A 24,657-nucleotide genomic window follows, 5' to 3' on the forward strand; every position below is an offset into this window, starting at 1 on the left:
ACTCTTGCTGCACCGTGATATAGCGCAAGAGCAATTGGCAATCCTTTAGTTCCTGACTAAGGCTAGGCTATTGCAAAAGGTTCCCGTTTGTCTTTACGAAAAGCTCTGTACTGAGATTGATCTTATAATACCTTTGCCTGAATAAGTGCCGGTTGTTCCTAAGGGCGGATCTAATATAAAGATTAAGGTTAAATGCCCTACGGGGTTTGGTTAACTGCTCTACTTGTGGGAAGTATGGCCGCTCTGCATACTCTTATGTAATATGGAATTTGCTTGATAGTGGTGTACATAGTACTTGTACATATGGTAGCTTTTTCATTTATTTTGGAGTTACCCACACGATGAACTTGCTTTCTTTGATTGTAGCGTACATATTACTAAATGCCTTTTGAATGTTGATTAAGAAGAGAGGTTGCGTTCATGATTATTCTTCCCATGCTTTATACAGAGGAACCGGACACAAAGCTTCTAAAATGACTCTGCTTTACAGCTTATATTAAGTTATATCTATGTACTTCTGGGGAAGCTTTGCAGATTTTACCCGTCTTCTCTGTTGTTATGCTTTACTGGTCTCCTATTTCGCCTTTATTTACTGTTGATATTCTAATTGGAATTACCATGTCAACTTTATTCAATTTGAAGAAACGATCCTACTCTAATTGATGTTTACCTACCAAGGGATCTATCCAAATTCCAAGTGCATCTTCTAAGATTGTTTTTTTTTTTTACCCATACCTATTCAATCGTAACATTTTTTTGTAACGGAAGGTGGTGTTTTATTCATCTGATCATGTTTTAAATTTTAATTTAGTATCTATACTACACTGTAAATCAACCTTCAACTTCCTACGGATGATCGTCACTCAAGTAAGTTTGTCAAAAGAACGCTTGCTGAAAACATAATATATTTCACTTCACAAACAATAAATTTGATCATCAGAACACATTTTATTTGAGCCTACTAATAATGTTAATACACGGAGTCACGCAATGAAATTTTTGCATCATTCATGGGTCAAGTGACTTACAAAAGATATCCTTAATTAGGAGAATTATCGACCCTAATATTTTGTAGGTGTCAACATAGGAACTAATCAAATCACTTAATTAATAATTAATTAGTAATTGCATAAATTGAATCATGATTTTACACAGTGCGACATGCAAGGGGTCTAAGAGACTCTAAACCCTCCCATCGTTCCTCCATCCCCCTTAAACCCTTGTTCTGGTGCTGGTGCTGGTGCTGGTGCGCCTCTCTCTCTCTCTCTCTCTCTCCATCTCTCGATCGATGGCTATGGCGTCTCTGCCGTTTAAGAAGAACTACAGGTGCTCCCCAGCGCTGCAGCAGTTCTACGCCGGCGGCCCTTTCGCCGTCTCCTCCGACGGCTCCTTCATCGCCTGCAATTGCGGCGACTCCATCAAGATCGTCGATTCTTCCAACGCCTCCATCAGGTCCTCCATCGACTGCGGCTCTGACACCATCACCGCTCTCTCCCTCAGCCCCGACGGCAAGCTGCTCTTCTCCGCCGGCCACAGCAGGCAGATTAGGGTTTGGGACTTGTCCACCTCCAACTGCCTCCGCTCCTGGAAGGTAACATAACTCTCCTTGCTGTACTGTCTTCCTCTTCGCTTCCCTGCGATTGAGTTGGGAGGGGGTTTCAAGTTGGGGTTTTTGGATTTCTGTCTGTTAATGGTGTGAATATTTGGGGGTAGGGGCATGATGGCCCGATGATGAGCATGGCTTGCCACGCTTCCGGGGGCCTGCTGTCGACGGGAGGAGCCGATAGGAAAGTCATGGTGTGGGACGTCGACGGCGGTTTCTGCACCCATTTCTTCAAAGGTCACGACGGCGTTGTTAGCACTATCCTCTTCCATCCTGACTCAAATCGCTCTCTTGTGAGTAGGCCTCGATGCTGTGTAATTTCGTCATCTCCCCTCTTTTCGTCTTGGCACGTGGAATTCATATCATTTTGCTGCATTGTTAGCTTTATATGATGGAAGCTCATGACAAGTGCACTATCTGCACTTCTACTGATGCTCTAGGACAATGATAGCTCTATAGTTTTTCACTGGTATAGGTCTGTGATTGCTGGAACAAGGAGAATTCTTCCTTAAGGAGAATGCTTCTAAGCTTTCATCGTCCTGTAGCAAGTGTCTCGTGTAGGTCCTCCTAGGAGTCGTGAGTTTGAGAAGACTCAAGGTGTCCAAATCTGGGGTAGCTAAACCGTAATGAATCCGACTAAAAAATGTGGTCTTACCTCCGAAGCTTTTCACTAGTCTTAGTCTTAGTCTTATTCTTGGAGTTGATCTGAAACGGACACCGGCAATGGTTTCAAAGCCTAAGTGAACTGTTAGCTTCAACTAGCGGGGCAAGAATTTGCCATGTATCCTGTCCATTGAACCAGCACGATGTAATTGCATCGATTTGACCTTCAGTTCAGTTGATGAACTCATGAAACCATTGACCCCTGTTGAAACTTGTATGAATTGGTTTTGGATTTTTGTTAGTTGGGGGATATTGCAGTTGGCTCTGTGGTAATGTGTCCAGAGCTTGATTGAGCCTGGGTAAGGACCTTTGGCGATTTTGACAACACTGATTATAAGATGTCACTACGTTAAGAGAATCTTTGTCGTGAAGAAGATATATCTACACTGAACTTATGAGCAGTAAGTATTATATATTGGTTCATTTGTTTCATTCTCTGATTTTGTTTTTTGGGGGCATCAACAGCTATTCTCTGGAAGTGATGATGGAACTATACGGGTTTGGGATCTCTTGGCAAAGAAGTGTGTCTCAACACTGAGAGGACATGATTCAACAGTCACTTCTCTGGCTTTTTCTGAGGATGGCTCAACCCTGCTTGCCGCTGGAAGAGATAAGGCATGCTTAGCAGTCAATTAATTCCTTGTTTCTTTTTATTATTGGGTTGCGAATGTCAGATTTATATCCTCAATGTGTATAGTAGTTGTGGTGCTGTGCTTGCTGTTTGAAGTGTGTGCATATCAACAGTGCTAAGGATATAGTGAGTGCTCCTGGTGAGTTTGTTTATGTGGCTATCCTACTATTACGGAAATGAGGAAACCTCTGTAAGGGGTGTCAATAGTTTCACAGTTTTAGCTGTAGAAGTTTCTTTTAGAGGATTCTGGCACTATTTACCTAGGTGTTTTGTTTAGGCTGGACTGGTCAAATGCCTTATACTTTATTTCTAATTCACTTCCAGTGCTTATCTTGATTCTTTTTGTGAATTTTCTATTAGTTTTTTTGGTTACTTTACCTTTTAACTTTATTTGACAATGTTCACTTATGGACAAGATTTATAAGTTGCAGAGATATCATTCTTGGATATCCTTTTTCACTTCTAGTCAAGGTTGTATCGAACTGAATTCTCGTGAAAAAAAAGGTCTATTTTCTTTTGGGATTGTTGCTTGAAGACGCCCGAGCATAAGTTTATGATCGTGGTGTCCAAATGGAAAATTTGCTTGGGTTTCTTTTTTGCAGTTACGGATACATAACAAGATACTTCTAACTTAGGCAAATGAGCCAACAATCTCTCCTGCTGTGGGTCATAATTTGGCGGACTCTGATCTCATACTAAATCAATTAGGTTGACATTGATCCATGAAATTATTCAGGTTGTATCTTTGTGGGATCTTCGTAGTGATGCCTGCAAGAAGACCATACCTATGTATGAGGTGCTTGAATCTGTATGTGTGATATATGGTGGAACTGTTTTGGCTTCACAACTGGGGTTAGATGATCAGCTGACTGTGACAAAAGAAAGTGCACAGAATATTCACTTTGTTACTGTTGGTGAACGCGGCATTGTACGGATATGGAAATCTGAAGGGTACGGGTTGTCCCTTTTTACGGGTTGTCACTCTTACAACCATTTTGGAATTACTATGTGCTTAACGGCACTAAATGTGCTTTATGTCTGGATAAACTCTAATGAGTATATTGCTTTCATCTTCACAGTTCGGTTTGCCTGTTTAAGCAAGAACATTCTGATGTAACTGTCAGCTCGGATGAGGATGACTCAAGGAGTGGCTTCACTGCTGCTGTCATGCTACCCTTGGATCAAGGATTGCTATGTGTGACGGCTGATCAACAGTTTTTGTTCTATTACCCGGAGAAACATCCTGAAGGGATGTTCTCACTGACTCTACGTAGAAGACTTGTAGGCTATAACGAAGAAATAGTTGATATGAAGTTCCTAGGAGAGGAGGAAAATTTCCTCGCTGTTGCTACCAATCTCGAACAGGTAGTGCACCATGGTTCTTGAACAGGTGAAAGCTGTATTTCACGTCAAAATCACGCTTGTTATATTTAATCTCTCGAGTCTTAACTATGTCCAACATTTCACACTGAAAGGTGCAGAATTATTTTTTACGATGTCATAAACATTTCTAGAATGATTTGCTTTTTCTGGGAAATCATGTGTTGCAAGTAACCTTTCCTTACAAAACCTGAATGTCCTGTGAGAATACAAAGGTTTTAGCAGCGGTCCTCGTTATGAGTGTGTGATTCATACTAACTCTTCATAGATTAGGATTGCCTGAGTTTCTCCATGTTGACACTTAAATACAGATATAAGCAGTAGCTATGCTCATTGTAATATGCAGGTTAGAAATGTTTAGGGTAAAGATCTTCTACTGCAGTCCTTCCTGTCCATACATTAAGCATTGCTCAGATTCGTTTATAATACTTGTAAGGCTCTTCCTGTTCACCTTTTTTTATGGGTATAAAGGGGTATAAAGGAGTACATAAACATTAAGACAGTTACACGTTGAAACTTTTCTTGGCAACGAAACTCCCGATTATCACCTAGTTTTACGAAGTCCTCGAACCTATGGGAGGCATTGATATAAATCTCAACTTCCTTCTCTTGTGAGTACGTATAGTTGGCTAGCCAATTGCCACATAGATTCCCTTCCCCAACTAATTGGTGCACTTTCACAACCCATTCTTGGGAGTAGCTAGGTGCATCTTAAGGACTAGCTCACCTCTCCTGCTAGAATCCATCCTTGGGTTATATTCAAGTTATCTGTGCTGTTCTGGCTTAGCTCAGGATCTATAAAGTGCTTCTGCTTGTGCAGCGGGACCATTCCTTATGCCATTACTAAGCTTTGGTTCCTCTTGTGTCGTTCTAACAACAGGTACGGGTTTATGAACTTGCTTCCATGTCATGTTCGTACGTCTTGGCCGGTCATACTGAAACTGTACTGTGCCTTGACACTTGTATTTCAAGTTCTGGAAGGACGCTTATTGTCACGGGAAGTAAAGACAATTCTGTAAGTCTGTCTGTCTGTCCGTCTCTGTTTCTGTGTCTGTGTCTGTCTCTCTCTTTGGGGGTGCTTATTGCTGATTCCTTCATGTTGTTCAATGTTGCAGGTTAGGTTGTGGGACTCAGAAAGCAGACACTGCATTGGAGTCGGAGTAGGTCACATGGGCGCTGTAGGTGCAGTTGCTTTCTCAAGGAAGAGACGAGAATTTTTTGTTAGTGGCAGCAGGTGATTTTTTATGGGTATTATGTTGCCACAAATTCTTCCTATGCTTGTGGCTGGTAGTGACTGATCTTTTATCCTGATAAGCTTTGCCATTATTTACGATTAGCTGTCTTGATTCAGGCCTTGGCTGCAAATTTTATTCTGTCTTAGCGGATGAGTTATCCCTCCGAGTGGTCATTTGTTACAGAGTGCATTAAGACAGTAGAATGGAAAATTTCCCATTTTGTTTTTTATAATAACTTTGCAAAGGACTTAAAAGCTGGGAGTCTACAAAGACTGAATATTGGAACAAGCACCTAAAAGGTACTCTTAAGCTGTCAGTAAACATAATCATAACTGATATAGCAAAGGAGCATATAACATGTGTGTGTGTGTGTGTGAGAGAGAGAGAGAGAGAGAGAGAGAGAGAGAGAGAGAGAGAGAGAGAGAGAGAGAGAGAGAGAGAGGGGAGTTGCCCATGGCTTGTGGCATATATAAGGAGACTTTGATTTTCACTGGGCACTGGATGGTGAAGAGGGAGCAAGAAGGAACTGCCAAAAGCGACATTATTCTTAAATAAGAGAGGCCTTTTGGTGATGTCATAGGGGCAGTGGACTTCTTTCTGTCTTCCTCACCTGTGCTATATGGTTGGTAGATTTTCGTTTGAGATACCAGCTCCAAATCTGCATGAGTCCGTTCTTCAACTAAGTGGGCGCCCTTCAGTAAATTTGTTGCACCATGAATTCTTCCCTGAAGTTCTACATATGAATGTATGAGTTGTCTTAAACTATTTCTTTGTTCTCTGTCAGTTTCTTCATGTATGATCATAGTGATATAGATGTGTGCTGATATTACAGATATGTAGCATAATGTTCCTCTCCAACTTCCTGCAATTAAGTGATTCTTAATGATGAGAGAGTAACATTTAGTTTTTTCTTTTTGAGTGTTTGTTTAGCGATCGTACACTTAAGGTTTGGAGCTTGGATGGCATCTCAGAGGATGGTGTAGACTCCAAAAATTTGAAAGCAAAAGCTGTTGTGGCAGCTCATGATAAAGATATTAATTCCGTCGCTGTTTCACCAAATGACAGTTTAGTTTGTTCTGGTTCTCAGGTTAGTCTCTCACAAGGAGTTACTGAGATCATATCTTGATCATGCATAGATAGTTTGTCAAAGTGATAGGACTTTCATATTTGGAGATAGTTTTCATGAATGATGTTTTTCCTATGGATATCTTTGGTTTCATTGCGCCTCAACTGTGATCAGGATCGCACGGCTTGTGTTTGGAGGCTTCCAGACCTGGTATCTGTAGTAGTACTTAAAGGGCACAAGAGGGGGATTTGGTCTGTAGAGTTTTCACCAGTAGATCAATGTGTGCTCACGGCATCTGGTGATAAAACAGTGAAGATATGGGCTATATCTGACGGTTCTTGCTTGAAGACCTTTGAAGGGCATGTCTCTAGTGTACTAAAAGCATCATTTCTCACACGTGGGATGCAGTTTGTTTCTTGTGGTAAGATATTTCCATCTCGCGATGCTCTTGAGTCGTTGTCATTAAGCCCTTGATAAATGTCTGCAATTTTTCAGGTGCTGACGGCTTGGTAAAGCTGTGGACTGTCAGGACAAATGAATGCATTGCTACTTATGATCAACATGGCGATAAGGTGCTGAACCAGATTTGATTTCACTACTTGTTTCCTTGTTGGTCCTAGAGAAAAAAGGAGATTCTCCTTTTCAAATATTGATGCTACACTGACGCACGACGTGCTTGGTCAGCTTGATTTACCATATTGTTCATTTGTCATTTTCGGATGCATCTCATCTCCCCACTTATAAATGGTGATTCTTGTCTAGTGTCCCTTGCTCGTGATGTGACAGAGCTTGCACAATTAGTTTCTAGTTTTAGATTTACCATCTTCTCTCTGCTACTATTTTTTCCTTTCTATTGCTGATAAGATTTGCAATGATCAGGTATGGGCTTTGGCTGTTGGAAAGAAAACCGAAATGCTCGCAACGGGTGGCAGTGATGCTGTTGTAAATCTCTGGTATGATTCAACTGCTTCTGACAAAGAGGAAGCTTTTCGTAAAGAGGTGAATCATCTTTGCAATCCATCAAGTTGCTCTATGTGTGTGTGTCTGTGGGAAGGAGAGAGAGAGAGAGACTGCCAGGGGAGGGGGTTCTTGGTTTACATCTGATTTGTGTTATTGAGCGTTACTACGCTGTTCATCCTTCCACTTTGGTAGTTTTCTCTGATTCTCCTTTTTCTTTGTTTTTCTATCTTTTTTTGGTTCTTGTGACCTCTTTTCATGAGGTAGTCTCATTTGTTAAGGCAGCAATATTATGCATGAGTTACTAGCCTCAGGGTCATTCATTCACCTAGATGCAAGATCCAAGCTTCTGTAGGGTATTGGACTTCATCATTCTGTATATTAATGTATGACTTACAAAGAGTGTTTGCATTGAGGGTGATAACTCTTGGTTTCTTATCAACAAAGTTTCTTTTTTCTTTTAACAAGATAAAGAGGCAAGTGCAGCTTCTTGAAGTCGGCAACCCTAAATAGAATTTTCCTGGTGAAATTATTAACTTACAGACCTGGTCATTAGATTGACAATTGAGCCTTATGTACCAGCTCTGACTGATAACTTTTCCCAAGTTGGCTAGGGGATTGAAGTAGCTCGAGTCGTTTTCAACCTCTTCATTGAACTGGTCAAACTGGCTGGTTTTCTAAGCATTGGTGTGTATTGAACAAGGTTGAATTTTGAGTAATATAAAGACAAGTTTGTATGGTGAAGATGTGATTAGTTAGCATTTAGTACTTAAGCTTTAATTGGTGACTAGTTTTCTCTTTGGATTTAACTTCACTTTGTATTTTCAACTTGGTTTTAATACAAAATATACATGATGATGTTGATGCAGGAAGAAGGTGTTTTGAAAGGTCAAGAGTTAGAAAATGCAGTATCTGATGCTGACTATACCAAAGCGATCGAACTTGCTCTTGAACTTCGGAGGCCTCACAAGTTATTTGAATTATTCTCTGAACTTTGCAGGTTAGTCATATACTCTTTTTTATCTGAATGCATTCTTTCCTTGTACTTAAGAAAGTTATTTGCAGGACGAGAGAAGTTGGCAATCGTGTAGAGAGAATACTTTCTGCTCTCGGTGGTGAAAAGGTTCGAAAGCTTCTTGAATATGTCCGGGAATGGAATACGAAGCCAAAATTGTGCCATGTAGCCCAATCCGTGCTATCACAAGTCTTTAGACTTATTTCTCCAACGGAGATAGTTGAGGTGGTTGTCTTTATTAATCTCTTCCTTTGACTCTCCGGTTTCCCTTAATGCTGAATATACATGGTAGCTGCATATGTTGACATTGATTAGCGATTCTTTGGACATCACATATACAGAATCACTTTCTGAATTATTATGGCCGAGTTTTGTTGACCTATGTAATCTAGATAGATATCTTCGATGGAGGATTTGGTTGGTTGGAAAGTGCATTTAATGAAATGTGATATTATCGTACGTGTGCTTTGTTGAATCTAGACAACTTTCTGTTAAAAGGAGCAAGCAGCCTTGGTGGCATTCTATAGATGATCAGTTCACTAATTTGGTTCTTTGGTCTATAGATTAAAGGCATCGGGGAGCTCCTTGAAGGTCTCATTCCATATTCTCAGAGGCATTTCAGCAGGATAGACAGGCTTGTGAGAAGCACGTATTTGTTGGATTACACATTGACAGGAATGTCTGTTATTGAACCTGAAGTAGACAGGTGGGCAGTTGATGATGGGTCTCCAGTGAACAAAGGTCTCGAGAAGCTAGAGTATGGTCTTTTGGGAGAAAATGTTGGGGAGGAGAAAAACCAAAACAAGGAGGAGCTGGAAAGTAACGCATCCAAGAAAAGAAAAATACCGAGATCTAAAGATCGTTCTAAGAAGAAATCAAAGAAGGTCGCTTATGCAGATGCAGCAGCAATCTCTCTAAGAGCTTGAATCACAGGTCCAGAGTTTAAAGTGTTAACTATAACGAGCATCGCAGCTAGGACCCATTGATGTTCTTCCCATTCTGCATTCCCAATGCCAAAGGAATGTACCCTTTCCAAGGGTTGACACAGTACAGTATGCCCTCCTTTTGGTGCTTCTATTTTTCCCTTGAAGCATTGGCTGTCCAAACAATTAATTCTTCCTAGGGCTGTTGTACGTTCAAGTTCTGCTATAAGTGAAAAAAGGTTTTGCTATAAGGAACAAGTGCCATTATGCAATGGAGAATTTTTTTTTTAACACCATATGAGCTTTCTAGCTACAGGGTCCGATGCGAGGCTCATAACATTTTGTCCTGACGCACAATTTCACAGGAAAACTGTCAACCTAGCCAGAAGAAAAGGAAAATCAACCAGTCATATCACTGTATCAATAATTGCCCAAACCAAGAATAAGCTGAAATATCGCAACCTTCCACTTCCTTTCAAGGCAATAACAGGGAACTCCCTCTTCCTCGCAAATATTTTATCCGAGTTAAAAATGGATCTTTAGAGTTCATTTACAAGGAACATCTGTACAGCACAAACAAGCCGATAAGGTTTCATGACATATCGTTCAAAAATGACATAGTAAATGTCATTACTTGAATCTTCGTTCGTCATATAAGTCTTATGCACTCAGTGTCATGGATACAATTGAAGACAGCTTGAACTTCCTCACTTTACTGGAGTTGGTAGGTTGGAAGAGAATTTCGGTGCTTGATCTCACAGTCACTTCCACCCACTCTGAAGATGAGGCTCCTTCACTTCGATAATCACGAGGAGAGTACAAAACCTGGAGCCTCGATGGAGCTGCCATTGCACATGAAAAGTCATATCGATATGTTCAAATAACACTTCATACGAAAAATGATTACCCTATGAATACTTGATGACTTCACGACCCCAGACAATTTGTTTCTACCAGGCTAGCCTCCCCAGACTATGCTCTATAGTAATCAGGACTAAAAGAAAGGGCTGTTCTTTTCTCCATTCTTGGTTGGTCTTATACTTGGTGGGTCACAAATATAGACATTACCCACATGAAAACTTAACTAAAGAAATGTGGGTGTTGCCAATTTTATGATCAGAAGCCTAGTCAAAGCAAATTTTCTCCAACTAACAAGGACAGAAAATATAGCCTAGTCTAAAAGGTAAATACCACCAAAGAAATGCTCATGAGATTACCAAATCCAAACATGCTTGTCTGTTGGATGATCAAACGACCAATTTTTGTTCTTCTAATATTTCTCAGAATCTGCGTGTCTTCTTGTTTCCCTTTAAATTCCAGGAACTCACCCAAGACGTACTTATTCCCTTTAAGCTCCAACCTACATAAGGGTAAGAATGCAATAGAGCTTCATAAAAGCACAAAACTCAGAGGAATGTCATGGTTCATAACAATAGCCAAACATGATGAAAGTTGTGCCACTCATAATCTATGGGCTAATCCCTTTCCATTGGTCTTCTCATGTCCCATTGCTATGTTCCTTACAAGCACGTGCAGATGCATCACATCACATTTTGTAGAGAAAGGGAAGTAGAAGCAAAATATTCACAATGAAAGTAAAAGAATAAATTATCTAAATCTACGTGTAAAAGATATATATGTTTTGAGAGGTTTCAAGGGTTTCACTGTAAAAAAAGTCCCAAGTGCTTGCCTTACAAACTTTTAAGAGGAAAAAAACGTATAACACATCTGCCTAAATCATCAAACACACGTTCATAACAAGTTATAAAAAACTTGTGGATGAAAGTTGTGAAGACCGCTTCTGCTAAATTATGCATAACAAAAATAAAACTGACCTTTTTGAAAAAAAAGTTTTTTTTTTAAACTGATGTTGAGCAGTCTTAATATAGACAATCACGGGCCTAGCGGCTTGCCAAACTCAAAGGTACAATGGGCAGACCTAAGGAAAAGCCCAGCCCAACCTCATTGGCCCAAGCCAGGCCTCACCAGCCTTGCGGAATAGCATGTCATTTACTTCTTCTAATAGTGGGCGAGCCTCAGGCAACAAAGTTAGGACTGACTGCAGAACGTGCCTGCACGGCCGGCCCATTTCTTCCAGCCTTCTCAAACATATTTCAACTACAATTCTTAATATTTGATTCTCCTTCTTCCTTCTCAATTCTCACACACATTTCTTCCTCCCATCATCATTTGGCAATCACCTAGTCTCACATTAAATTGAGAGGAGGGTCCTAGAAGGTTTGACTTCCAGCAAATGAAGCTAATATCTAGCATACAAAAAGCACAGTTAGCTGATATCTCTATTCCACATTGACCATATCCTAAACATATGATCTAAGTTGTGATAGGCAATAATGTGTGCTGTATTAGCTATCATGTTAAAAGCCGAGCTTATAACACTAGACCCCTATAAACCAGTGAAGGAAGCCATCAATTCAATATATCCTAATGCCTATTAAATGCTGGTATTTCATGTTGAATACAAAATTATAAACATCCATAAACTAACAAACAAAGAAAGGCCTGGCAGAGTTTGCACATTACCCTTGCTCGAATCTAAAGGGGTTTTTTTCTATTCCTATCGGTTGTCTATACTTGTTAGCTTTAAATACTGATATCTGTCATTAGTACCTTTAGAACAAAGAACACAGGTTACCATGCGCAAACACATTAGTAAAGGGGATATAAGTCGACATTCTTTTGATATGTTCCATCATTTTACAGAAACCTATATTGACCGGACACGATTGCACTATTGGCTCAGTCAGGTCAAACCCAATGCATCCCATCTTTCATCAAGAAAAGCCAAAAAAGAAGAAGAAGAGCAGACTAAAGTCTAGTTCCTGGTTCAACTAGATATACCAGCCGGTCTAATCTGGATTTTGATTTGCTGATTACAAGCATAATGCACGAGATCAATAGGTCAGCTTCTGCGAGTCAAGCAACTTAACAAGGATGTCAAGAAAAGATCGATAAAAATATCACCATAGTGTATAAAACATACTGCACACACGCATTGGCCAAATTCAACAATCATATTCATTAAACATAAGAAACGAACCTATCCCACATCGGAGCGGTGCCGAGAACAAAATTAAGTTGCTGATGCATGGTTTCCTGCATCTCTTTCTTGGCACCACGGAAAGCTCCCTTGATCCAACCAGAAAGCGTACGTTTTGATTCTGGTTTCAACTGTGCCCATTGTTCATATGTAATGACCTCTGGTGGAAAATAGTCCGAGGGCACTATATTATGGGAACTGAGAAAAGAAAAGAAGACTTAAGCAATCTCTAGCATGATGTCCCAAAAACCTACATATGAGGGTGGCTTAAAATCAATGTATAGATTCGATTGTCCGACTAAGTCACAGTCACTCCAATCACTTTTGTCGTCAACCCCCAAGGGCCCAAGCAGACTCTATGGTGGATGAGAATATCTTGTCTCAGTACATCGATTAGATGTCGGACTTGCATTTGCATGAGATGCACCTTATTTAAGTTTCCTTCTCATTCACTAGCAGTTGCACTCACCAACAATCAAAGAATGAAAAACAGTCGATGAAGACCAAGACAAATAGTCGTGCTTAAGGTTATAATAAAGGGCCCGTTCCAATCAACTATTTGCTTTCAAATAGCTGCCATGCCGCAGTCAATGAAAGTTCTCTTGATCTATACCTATACCAGAGCAATGCAATGCTCATAAAGAAGGTACTTGAAAAGTTGCAATTCCTGAGGCCATTAAACTTGGTCAATCATAAATAATTATCCCATGCAACAAAAAATCTTGCAAATGAGCAGTTATTCCAACAATGCGACACGCCCCTGATATTTGAAAATGTAAAAATCCAGAAAACATGGGTGAAATCACTCTACAGACAACTACATTATCGGCAGAAACCGTAATAACATACCAGAACTTTGGGTTAGGAAGAACAACTTTGGAAGTAAAGTATCCATCAGGTAAAGCAACTCCTCTCTGTTCAAGATATGATTCAAGAACCGAAGCTGCCCTTTTAGCCTCTGCAACCTGGAATTTAAGAAACAGACGAAGCATCAGGTTAAATCAAATCCCGAAGTAGTTGATGAGAGTGAAGTAAATAGGACGTACAGGGTCAGGATGCGATTGCTCTTTGTAATGAGATCCATCTAAACAGACCCAGCTTCCATCTGGGCGAACAGAAATGACCCCGGCAAAGTTCTTAACAGAAACCACCACAGCTTCCCTGAAATTGGGCAAAAGAGAAAGAGAGATACAAATTGTTGAGGAATAAAGAGGAAACTGGAAAAAATTAATACTCCAAGAAAGTCCAAAGTGGTCGAGAGAGAGAGAGAGAGAGAGAGACCCTTTAGTGACGAGGACCAAGTCGATGTGCTGCCTGGAACCGGTGTCGGGGTCGGGAATTCGGAGACCGACGTAAGCCTTCCCACCATACAGCTTCTCAAGCCTATCCCACAGAAACACGAATCAACCAAACTATCGATTGACTACCACTTTCGCGATCAGCTCAGCTCAGCTCAGCTTAGCTCGTGAAAGGTGGCTGGAACTCCGATCACATGACGCGAGCGCGAAAGGAGAAAGAAAAGAAGCAGCGGGAGGGAAAGGGTAGGGAGTACCGGGAAGCGACGGAGAAGAGGGCATTGGAAGCGGAGGAGTCGAAGTCCAAGAGGTCGTCGTCGCCGGAGAAGAAGCGGCGAAACAGCCTGTAGATAACCAACCCACATACGATTTGCACCCACATGCTGTGAGAGAGAGGAGAGAGAGAATAGAAATCTTGAGGAGGATTTTGTAACTCGATGGAAAGGCACGGAAGGGAAGGATTCCGAGAAGAAGAAGATGAAGTGTTTGCCCGATTACAAGTGAATATGGCCCCTTTTTAATGGTGCGCGACCGTGTAAAGCTTAGGCACTAAGCAAAAACAAAAAAAAAAGAAGCAAAAGCCCAACCCACGACCGACTCCTGCAAGCCTTCGTCGCTGTCCGAGAACACGGAGACACGACGGTGACATTCGTACACGAGATTGCTTCGTCTTTTCCCCATGGATTGGGCCGTCGGCGCTGATGAATCCGGATTTGCACTCCCCCGTTTGGGGGCCCAAACGCGTGACGCCATTCTCCCAATCCACATCCGTTTGCCTTCATCTTCTTCTTCTTTCTTCTTCTTCTTCTTCATCCATCCTCCTCTTCCTCCTCCACCACCGCAGGTGATTTTGTGATCGACCGGCCGGAGAAGAGAGAGAGAGAGAGAAGAGAGAGAGAGAGAGAAGAGAGAGAGAGAGAGAGAGAGAGAGATTCACCCGGTGAGCAGCGAGCAAACAGCGCTCGATTTCAGCTATTTCGAGGATCAAATGAAGTGTCGTGCCTCTGCTGCTGTCGTCGTAGCTAAATGTCCTTGTGCCGTGTCCCATGGAACCTCATGACCCCACTCCTCCCAAGGTACGTCTGAGGTCTGTCTGGACCCCTTCTTTCCCCTTCTTCGTCTGATCCCTCCCAATTTTACTCCCTCTGGGTTCTGCTCTGTTGTCGAAACAGCTCAATCTGAGTGTCTGCTCGATCAATATGGTGGATTGGCTCGGTTCCCTTTTGTTTTGGCCACTTGCATTTGTTCGGTGAGCAAAATTGGGGTTCCTGTTGACTTCTGCTGCCCTCCCCCATAATTGGATTCTCGCTCTCTAACGTAAGTGATTAGTTGTTCGAGAGAGAAGAAGGAAAGGAGATGGGTGGGCAGGGAACAGGCAAATTCGAAAATTTAGCATCTGCCACGTCAAAACTTAGCATTGGGTATGCTGCTTTAAGTGCGTGCGTTCTAGTCTAGTACACAGATGATGGGAATGACAATCTGGGATAGCAACATACTGCTTTATAAGGTTACAGATTTTGGGAGACATTAATCACTAGCTACAGATGCAGCCAGTAACCCTGTTGCCTGTCAATTATTTCACCGTATGACTTCGCATTTTTATTTTATTTTATATATGTCTCATGTCAGCCAAATGAGTTGCCATCAAGTTCTCAATTCGATTGCCATGTGCTCAAAAACTGTAGCTTCTGCTGAAATGATTCTCTGTCTATTAACTGTCTTTTGTACTTATACATGGTGATAGCCTTCAATTCTAAGCATTACTTTTGTAATATGTTGGTCTACTTCTGTTTGATCTGACAAATGATCTTTGCTTCGACAAAGGATTACTACAAAATTTTGGAGGTGGATTATGATGCAACTGACGACAAAATCAGATTGAACTATCGGAGGCTTGCATTGGTCTGTGTCTGCTTCTCTCTCAGCGGGCTCTAAATGCTTTCCTTTTACTCTTTATTATTGAAACAGTATCTGGTCAGTGGATTACTATCTTTGGTTCTCTATAATGCACAGTGTGCTGACTTCATACTATACTTTGTCTTGTAGAAGTGGCATCCTGACAAACACAAGGGTGATGATGCTGTGACCTCAAAATTCCAAGAGATTAATGAAGCTTATAGTGGTAATGCTTAAATGTGAACTTGGTGCCTATTGCTTTGAAATGACTCAACCCTAGAATAGGATAGTTGGTCCAACTACACAAGTACATGAAAAATGTTATTCTCATTGCCTTCAGCAGTGGATCCCTTAGGATAATGGCACAGTCATTAACGGTAGATGGAACTTGTCAATGGCACGGAAGCAATCTGAATCCTCGGGTAGATCATCACAAGAATATGAAAGCTTTTGGTCAGTGCAAGTCACATATGCCGATAATTTTGAATTGATAGAAAGATATGTGCTGAGCTGCTGCCGTTGAACTTCTTTGCTATGATAGTTGGTAAATCAGGGTAAGTATGAAAAACAATAGTGATGGCTCGACCACAACATGGACATGGCAATTGAGTTCCTGGCACAAGGGATTGTCTCTCTGCAATGCAGGGGAAGTGTTGCCTTACATTCGACGACTTGTCCAGACACCTGCAACATAGAGCCTTGGGCAATAGGATACCTTTCTTGGTAGTCTACTCTTCTTTACACTCCGACCAAAAAAATATTCTTCTTTACACACTAATGAAGGTATACCTTGTGTGAGATTTAGGTGAGTATAAGGAAAAGTAATTTAGATTCAGACATCAGTTTCTGCTGAGTGGATAGCATTTATTCTGTGCTAATTCTCCTTTTAAATTTATCGTTTTCGCAGTGCTGAGCGATCCTGTCAAACGCTTTGATTATGATTTAACTGGGATTTATGAGATCGAGAAGTATACCTTGACGGTGAGACTATAGATTATTTCGAATTTTGGGTTAAACTGGAACTTTTTCATTCAACATCATGTTCTGTCACTGGGAGCAGGAGTATCTTGCCAGATTCAAAGGAATGATATTGACCTGTAATGGGCTCGGTATTGGTCATCCCTCAGAAGGGTAATTTCTTTTAGTTGATCTCACAGAAGTGTATATTTCCATCCGCGTGTTGTTTGTGGAAGCTTCCATGTTCCGCTTGTGCTGACCGGTGGCTATTGAGGCCGCGACTCATCACTTTTCATTGTTAAATTTTTTTTCCCATTGAAATAATGCAGGGTAGAGCAGTTGACCAATGGTGGTTACATTGCAGATGAATGAGTTTAGAAGGCAGGCTTGAATTCATTGCTGCAAAGATGTTGCCTGATGGAGGAGGAGAAATAAGCTAACGATATTCTGAGGAATGTCCAATTGAAACCCAGTGCATCTCGGGCGACCAATACACCCATGTTTAAGGGATCACAACATGCATTCCTTCATTATTCTTGATTTGTACATTACCCTGTTGTACAATGTTGAATTTGATTCATTTGTTCGTGAAAAATCGAATCTTTCTCCGAGTTTATGGCTGTTGCGGGTAGGGCCTGTAGCTTTAACTGTATGGATCGAGGACTGCTAAGTTTGAGTCAGAAGGCTGCGCTTTCAAAAAGAGCGATCAAAATGGTGCAGAGAACCTTGCTGACATTGCACGATCCTCAATTAGACACAACAAAAGCTGCCAAGTTTTGACCAGAAGATCAGAGCGGGATCCATGTCCTCCAGCCTATAGTTGTAATTAAGCAGGAAGGCACCTCGCAACTCACCAGTAGTCACGTGACAAGGGGACAAACTCATCTGTTTGATTCTCAAAAGTAATGTTTGAACAAGTGTCTCGTAATTGAACGCTCAATAATAGAACATGTTAATTCATCGGAGACTGCATTTTTCCTTGTTACCCTGATAGTTGAGCAGTTTTATCAAGACGTCCTTTTCGCCCACGACTGCAAAACTTGGACATTATTCGTGAACAAAGCAAAAAAGTCCCGAATCATTTCAGCTTCACACAATGACAAAAGGAAGAACAAGAGGTCAAATCATAGCGATTTCCACTAATAAATGTTAGTAGGACAATGACTCATTCTGTCCACAAACGTCACTTCACGCCTATCTGTTTTCATATTGATAGCATAGCACGTCAGCAGCTGGCGATGGTTCTTTTATTTATCTATCTATTTATGTAGTTTTCTTTTTTCATGGAGATAAATCCCAACTTAGATAAATGACAATTGGGCTCATTATATTTTTTTTTGTTGATCCTGTAAATTAGATAAGAGCAAAGCAAAAGTTTAGTCGGCTCTATGGATAAAACAAGCATGAATATTATTTGCACATTGATAGTATAGCCCGCGAGACAAATCAAACACATTAGACGCTTAATTTTTATATTTATATATCCACAAGTCTATTCGTCATGAAAGTCAACTATTCCACCGCCTATGGAGGTTTGGCATGGTGGGATAGTTAATTAATAGGTAATAGTAGCAACCAGTTAGAGAATTTGATAGGAGAAGCACAAGGACACGTAGGGCCATTTAGCAAATTGCTAAATAGTAAAAATTTCTATTTTTTTGTTTCTAGAATCAATTTGGGAATAGAAATTCAATTGTTAAATTTTTTGTTCTCGGGCCCAAATTTGCAAAAAATTATTTCCAGAATCAATTTTGGAACATAATTAAGAAGCAAAAAAAAAAAGTAACTTTTTGATTCTGGGAACAATTTTTCCATTTCTTCTTCCTTCTTTGTTTTCTTCTTCCTTCTTGGTTTGTTCTTCTTTTTCTTCCTGGACTGCCACCTGCCGGCCACTGGCGACTAGCCACAAGCCAGGGCTATGATGGCGTCGCGACCGTGACAGCGAGGCCTCGCCCAGCCATGGCGAGGCTCGACCTCGCCCAGCCAAGGCGAGGCCGACCTCGCCGTCACGACCGGCGAGGCCAGCGACGCCCTCTCCGGCCATGGCCAAGGAAGAGAAGGGAAAAAAGAAAAAAAAAAGAACAAAAGAAAAAAAAAAATATTTAAAATATTAATAATAAAAAGAAATTTTGTATTGTTATCAAACGCATTTCTGTTTTTTTTCTATTTCAATATTATAAATTTTGGGCAGTTACCAAACGTTTTCAAATACTTATAAATTATTCTCGAGCACGGAATAAAAAAAAATTATTTTTTAACAGAATTAGTTTTTGGGCGCAGAATCGTTGTCATACGCATCCGTAATATCGAAGGCGCGCAGTACCAAATATTATAAACACCGAGTTGACCAAAAGAAGATAAGACTCGTTCCCAAGGGCGGAACAGGGAACGCACATGGAGGGGTGAAGGTGAAGGTGAAGGTGATCATCTATATGTTGTGTGCAATTGCATCGAGATTAAGCACACCGACACTTTGTGGTGAGAGGGAGAAAAGCAATATTACATAATAGAGAGAAGGAGATGAGCAGCTCCCAAGTGATAACATGCAAAGGATTGGTGTGCTGGGGAGCAGAGGAGGAATGGACAGTGGAGGAGATACAAGTGGATCCTCCCAAGGGGAGCGAAGTGAGGATGAAGATGATGTTTGCCAGTGTTTGCCACACGGATGTGTTATGCTCCCGGGGTTTCCCTTTCGTTAGTTCACTTCTCTCTCTACTCTACTCTCTTCTTTCCTTTTCTTTTTCTGTCATATAATTTACTCTTCTCCATCTGTTGGCGTTGCAGCCGCTTTACCCTCGAGTTCTTGGCCATGAAGGTGTTGGGTAAAGTCTTCTCTCTCTCTCCCAACTTTGTGACTCCGTGCAAAGTCTGATCCGCTGCTTAATTTGATTTACCCCAATTATTCCCTGTTAGACATGTCAGTGAGGAGTTGCATTCCTTCATTACTTTTTGGCCTGGCCTTGTCCGTATGATCATAAGTTGAGACTTACTCTTAATATACATCAAGACAACCATCTTTGGGCAGCAACGGTTGAACAAAGGGAGCGTGATTGTCTGGCTAAGATTTTTCTGGCGTTCAAAATAGATTAAACTCAAATGTTGATGGAAAACATGTAAATTAACCCTCACAGATACACCGCCTGATTGTTAAGTAGGAATATAGTTACTCATCAAAGCATTTCATCAGCATGAGGTACAGTTGCACTCAACATATGCACATCCAGTGCTGTCTATGTATATATACGTGATTGACAGGGGAAAATGGCAGGATTGTGGAAAGTGTCGGAGAGGAAGTAAAAGAGTTGAAGAAAGGAGATGTGGTTATTCCCGTCTACGTTGGAGAATGCGGAGATTGTGAGAACTGTGACTCGGAGAAGACAAACTTATGCATCCGGTATCCGCTCACTTTAAATGGCGTGATGCCGGATGGCACGTCGAGAATGTCCATCCGAGGCCAGACCCTGTACCACCTCCTCTCATGCTCCACCTGGTCCGAGTACACAGTGTCCGATGCCAATTATGTTGTGAAGGTTGACCCAGATGTAGCTCTCCCGCATGCTAGCTTCTTGTCGTGCGGATTCTCCACTGGGTTTGGGGCTGCTTGGATGGACTCTAAGGTCGAGAGTGGCTCCTCCGTGGCTGTGATTGGCCTTGGTGCTGTTGGACTCGGGGTACGTGGTTGGTTGGTTATGTTACTAGCTCACATGTGCACTATATAAATGTTGTTTGAGAGAATTAATTAGAAAGAGAGAGAGAAAGCACGGTAATAGTTCAGTTGATTTGATGATGAGCAGGCCGTAGAAGGAGCAAGAGTGCAAGGGGCGACTACCATAATAGGTGTGGACAAAAATGGGATGAAAAAGGACAAGGGAGAAGCCTTTGGAATGACTCATTTCATAAATCCAGATGATCACCAGTCCTCCGATAATGGGGATTTGAAAGCCATCTCCGAAATGGTCAAAGACTTGACGGGTGGAGTCGGCGTGGACTACTGCTTTGAATGCACTGGAGTACCTGACTTGATCAACCAGGCACTAGAAGCCACTAAAGTGGTGATGAATCAATATCGTCACATTATCCATCAAAATATAATGCGCGCTTGAACCCTCACACACAGCAAAACTCCATCTTTCAAGTCTCATATGTATATATTTTATGTGGTCAGGGAAAAGGCAAAGCAGTGGTAGTGGGTGCAGGGTCGGACCCTTCCGTGCAAATTAGTTTCCTGAATCTGTTGATGGGGAGAACATTGAAGGGAACCATTTTTGGAGGCCTCAAAAGCAAGACCCACCTCCCCCTCCTCCTCCACAAATCCAAAACTAAGGTTCTGATCAGCTTTTTCATTCCACACCAATTCAAACTCAACGCACAAAACAACTGAATTTGCTTGCTTTTGTTCCACAGGAGATCCAACTTGATGAACTTCTAACCCATGAGATAAAATTGGAAGACGCACCGAAAGCTCTAGAGATACTGAAGCAGTCAAATTGCGTCAAAATTTTGATCAAGATTTAACGCCCCATTTGCCTATTGCCTCCTCCCTTTTCTTTCTCGAACTTGTCCAGTGTGATATTGACCTTGCTTTGTGTACTTTTGCTCTTGTGAAATTCCAATAATATATAATCAATCGTTTGACCCAACAAATTGTGACGAAGGACTACCAGAAGCACATTCACTTTAGAATTTCTCAATTTTCCCTTCTTCGCTTCGCTTCGCTTCGCTTCGCTTCTATTCTATTTTATGCAGTTATGAAATCAACTTCCAATATTAAATCAACCTAGTATGCAACATGATGCAGTAAGAAATAGCAAACACCTTTAGATCTATACAAACGGCCCGTTGAGAGAGAGAGAGAGATGCATGGCATTGATCTCCGTTTAATTAGAGGTTGACTCTCTCAAATTTTGAATTCAATGAGGATCCTTTTATGATGTGGTTAATGTCCTTTAATTTTCTTCCGGACTTGTTAAATGATAGTACAGAAAAATTTCCTGTGGCATGTTGAGCAAGTTCACGGGACCCTAATTTTATAAGAGCAGAAACTCTACTCAACTCATTTCCCTACCCCAACCTATTGAGGATTTTGCGTCATAAAATATGATGTTTAACCAACATACACTATACTCTCAATCATCTTTCCGTTTGCTGCACAACTTGCATTAGCTTCTCTTAGTCAACCTCCAGAAATTTACTGAATGTTTACCCGTTCTTTGAAATGTGCATCTTCATTGAAACTTGCATCCAAAAGAATCTTCTAGTTTAATTTTAGTTTCAATTTATATTGCAAGAAGTTGACTATGCTGTGGCATGCAAGGAGTTGCACTGTATTTCATCCAACAGACAGGCTTATGCAGATTCAACCAATCTGTCAAAAGCTTTTACAAACCAACCCGTAGTTGTGATCCCAATCCTCAGGACTGGGAAATGATGAACCAGCCTCGTGCATGTCATCAGCGGCTCCTAGAGTTTGGTGTCACTGCCTATCGGAACCCTCAGCAAAGGATCCAGACACATATTGCATGGCAGGAAAACCGGAAGAAATTCCACCAACCACTTGCTGCTGTTTCCTGCTTACAGCAATAGTGATGGCTCGACCACAATATGGGCATGGGAATTGAGTTCCTGGCACAGGGAATTGTCTCTCTGCAATGCAGGGAATGTGTTGCTTACATTCGATGACTTGTCCAGACACCCGCAACATAGAGCCTTGGGCATTAGGATACCTTTCTTAGGAGTCTATTCTTCTTTACACACTAATGAAGGTATACCTCGTGTGAGATTTAGGTGACTATAAAGAAAAGTAATTTAGATTCAAACATCAGTTTCTGCTAGGTTGATAGCATTTGTGCTGTGCTATTTCTCCCTTTAAAATTATCCTTTTTCGCAGTGTTGAGTGATCCTGTCAAACGCTTTGATTATGACTTAACTGGGATTTATGAGATTGAGAAGTATACCTTGAGGGTGAGACTATAGATTATTTCGAATTTTGGGTTAAACTGGAACTTTTTCATTCAACATCCTTGATCTCATGTTCTGTCACTGGGAGCAGGAGTATCTTGCCAGATTCAAAGGAATGACATTGACCTGTAATGGGCTCGGTATTGGTCATCCATCAGAAGGGTAATTTCTTCTAGCTGTTTTCGCAGAAGTGTATATTTCCATCGCGTGTCATTTGTGGAAGCTTCCATGCTCCACTCATGCTGACTGGTGGCTATTAAGGCCTCGACTCATCACTTTTCATTTGAAAATTTTTTCCCATTGGAAAAATGCAGGGCAGAGCACTTGACCAATGGTGGTAACATTGCAGATGAATGAGGATTTCTCTTCAGTTAAAATACATGTGTTTCCATGCCATGAGAGGCTTCGGTTTAGGAGAAACGCTTGAATTCATTACTGCAAAGATGCTGCCTGATGGAGGAAGAGAAATAAGCTAACGATATTATGAGGAATATCCAATTGAAACCCGATACATCTCGGGCGACCAATACACCCATGTTTAAGGGATCACTACATGTATTCCTTCATTATTCTTGATTTGTACATTACCCTGTCATACAATGTTGAATTTGATTCATTTGTCTGTGTTATATTTCGTCGGTCCGCCCATGATGTGTGTCTTCAAGGGACACCATTTGCTCTAATAAGAGGTATGTCTGAGAGACACCTTTTGAAGAGGTGCGAGGAGAGTTTCTTAATGGAAGTTACGATAACTTCCTCGGGATGATGATGAACGAAAAATTCAGAACCCTCTCTCTCTCGACGTATAAAGATTCAGTATCTACTTTGAGAAGACAATCGGCATTAACGCTGTGGAATGAGAATACTTTCCTTGTGATTGTATTCGGACCAACGTGTAGTAAATTTGTTCATCGTTTGCTGGTGATTCAATGTACGGTCCTGGAAATTTTATTTGGAGTGCATCGAACAGGTTAGTCGATTCTCCCGAAACTCGCTTCCAACATTGGTATCAGAGCCTCGGTTATGATCTCTACCTTGTTTTTCCCGTTGAATTTTTCCGCTTGCTGTTTGATATGGAGATCATGATGATGAACTTCATACTGTTTGCATGTTGATTGCTCGGGAATTGCAAAATGAATCGACGAACATGAATTGAAACGAAGAACGGGTTTGAACGTTATGGGCGACCGTTCTGTTCGGATGATTTTCGAAAACTTTTTTATGGAGAAAATAATTTTTTATTATATAAAATTGAAGAAATCATCGAGACGAGCAGAACGATGGGTCGAACACCGCCGGAAACCACCGGACGGGCCGCCACGCGCGGCCAGAATCCGCGGCGCGTGGAAGCCACGCGCCCAAGGCGCTGGCACAACCAGCGCGTGGATGGCACGTGCGCGTTGGCAAAACGGCGCGTGCTGACGTCATCGATGACGTCAGCAAATCTGTCGGTAACGACAAGCTGACGTCATCTCGCCGGCCGACCGACATACCTCCGTCAACCGGCGATTGACCCGACCGGCGAACCGACCCGAGGACTCGACCCGACTTGGAGACCCGACCCGGATGATGACCCGACCCGTGACCGGTCAACGGTCAACCGGTCGGACCGTTCAACGGTCGAGCCGTTCAACGGTCGAGCCGATCGGACCGGTCGGACCGGTCACCAGTCAAACCGGTTGGACCGGCTCAGAAGCCCGTATAGGACAGGCGCGTGCGCCACACGCGCCGCGCACTTAGGCGGCGCGTGTGGGCGCGTGCGAGGTCCAATCGGGCTGTGGTTGGTACCGTTGTGTTCATATTTAAATTCTCTATATTGTGATATAGTTATTTTATATGTTTGAAGCTTTTAAATGTATGAAAATGCATACGGAACCCTAAATACGTGTATTTTTGGGGTATTATTGCATTTTACTTGTATTTCCCTATGGTTTTGGAAATACAGAAGCTGGCTTACATGTAAATGACCACATAAATATTATGTAGAGCATGATTCATTGATGGCATGTCTATATGT

At 41.6% G+C, this 24,657-nt stretch overlaps 4 protein-coding genes across 6 annotated transcripts; 3 read left to right on the forward strand and 1 right to left on the reverse strand.

Moving 5' to 3' along the window:
• The first annotated feature begins 1,180 nt into the window (after positions 1–1,180).
• LOC115683158 (protein TORMOZ EMBRYO DEFECTIVE) lies at positions 1,181–9,765 on the forward strand. Its single transcript, XM_030607597.2, has 14 exons — positions 1,181–1,591; positions 1,714–1,896; positions 2,732–2,881; positions 3,634–3,848; positions 3,977–4,262; positions 5,158–5,292; positions 5,393–5,511; positions 6,443–6,599; positions 6,753–6,999; positions 7,074–7,150; positions 7,458–7,577; positions 8,405–8,535; positions 8,601–8,775; positions 9,114–9,765. Exons 1-14 carry the CDS (start codon positions 1,289–1,291, stop codon positions 9,474–9,476), a joined length of 2,661 nt encoding a protein of 886 aa, XP_030463457.1. The 5' UTR covers positions 1,181–1,288; the 3' UTR covers positions 9,477–9,765.
• Positions 9,766–9,916: 151 nt separating this feature from the next.
• On the reverse strand, positions 9,917–14,311 carry LOC115683175 (uncharacterized). Its single transcript, XM_030607618.2, has 7 exons — positions 14,087–14,311; positions 13,816–13,917; positions 13,581–13,695; positions 13,384–13,499; positions 12,535–12,732; positions 10,691–10,833; positions 9,917–10,315 (listed from the first exon to the last, which is right to left on the reverse strand). The coding sequence occupies exons 1-7, from the start codon at positions 14,209–14,211 to the stop codon at positions 10,134–10,136; spliced, it is 981 nt and encodes a 326-aa protein (XP_030463478.1). The 5' UTR covers positions 14,212–14,311; the 3' UTR covers positions 9,917–10,133.
• Positions 14,312–14,742: 431 nt separating this feature from the next.
• On the forward strand, positions 14,743–23,265 carry LOC115683185 (uncharacterized). Of its 2 annotated transcripts, none has more exons than XM_030607631.2 (6): positions 14,743–14,905; positions 15,654–15,731; positions 15,876–15,951; positions 16,633–16,706; positions 16,786–16,856; positions 22,955–23,265. In XM_030607631.2, exons 1-6 carry the CDS (start codon positions 14,876–14,878, stop codon positions 22,995–22,997), a joined length of 372 nt encoding a protein of 123 aa, XP_030463491.1. In that variant the 5' UTR covers positions 14,743–14,875; the 3' UTR covers positions 22,998–23,265. The 2 variants fall into 2 exon arrangements, with proteins under 2 accessions (XP_030463491.1, XP_030463490.1); XM_030607630.2 differs by lacking the exon at positions 22,955–23,265 and adding an exon at positions 17,012–17,293.
• LOC115683168 (CYP enzymes assisting alcohol dehydrogenase-like) lies at positions 19,069–21,336 on the forward strand. Of its 2 annotated transcripts, XM_030607610.2 has the most exons (6): positions 19,069–19,376; positions 19,467–19,504; positions 19,951–20,353; positions 20,477–20,734; positions 20,848–21,006; positions 21,087–21,336. In XM_030607610.2, exons 1-6 carry the CDS (start codon positions 19,203–19,205, stop codon positions 21,195–21,197), a joined length of 1,143 nt encoding a protein of 380 aa, XP_030463470.1. In that variant the 5' UTR covers positions 19,069–19,202; the 3' UTR covers positions 21,198–21,336. The 2 variants fall into 2 exon arrangements, with proteins under 2 accessions (XP_030463470.1, XP_056160128.1); XM_056304153.1 differs by lacking the exon at positions 19,467–19,504 and having other exon boundaries at positions 19,209–19,376.
• Positions 23,266–24,657: the final 1,392 nt, after the last annotated feature.

Source organism: Syzygium oleosum, unplaced genomic scaffold (genome assembly GCF_021117445.2).
Source record: "Syzygium oleosum isolate NSW1041296 unplaced genomic scaffold, Sole_v2.1 Sole_v2.31, whole genome shotgun sequence".
NCBI lineage: Eukaryota > Viridiplantae > Streptophyta > Magnoliopsida > Myrtales > Myrtaceae > Syzygium > Syzygium oleosum.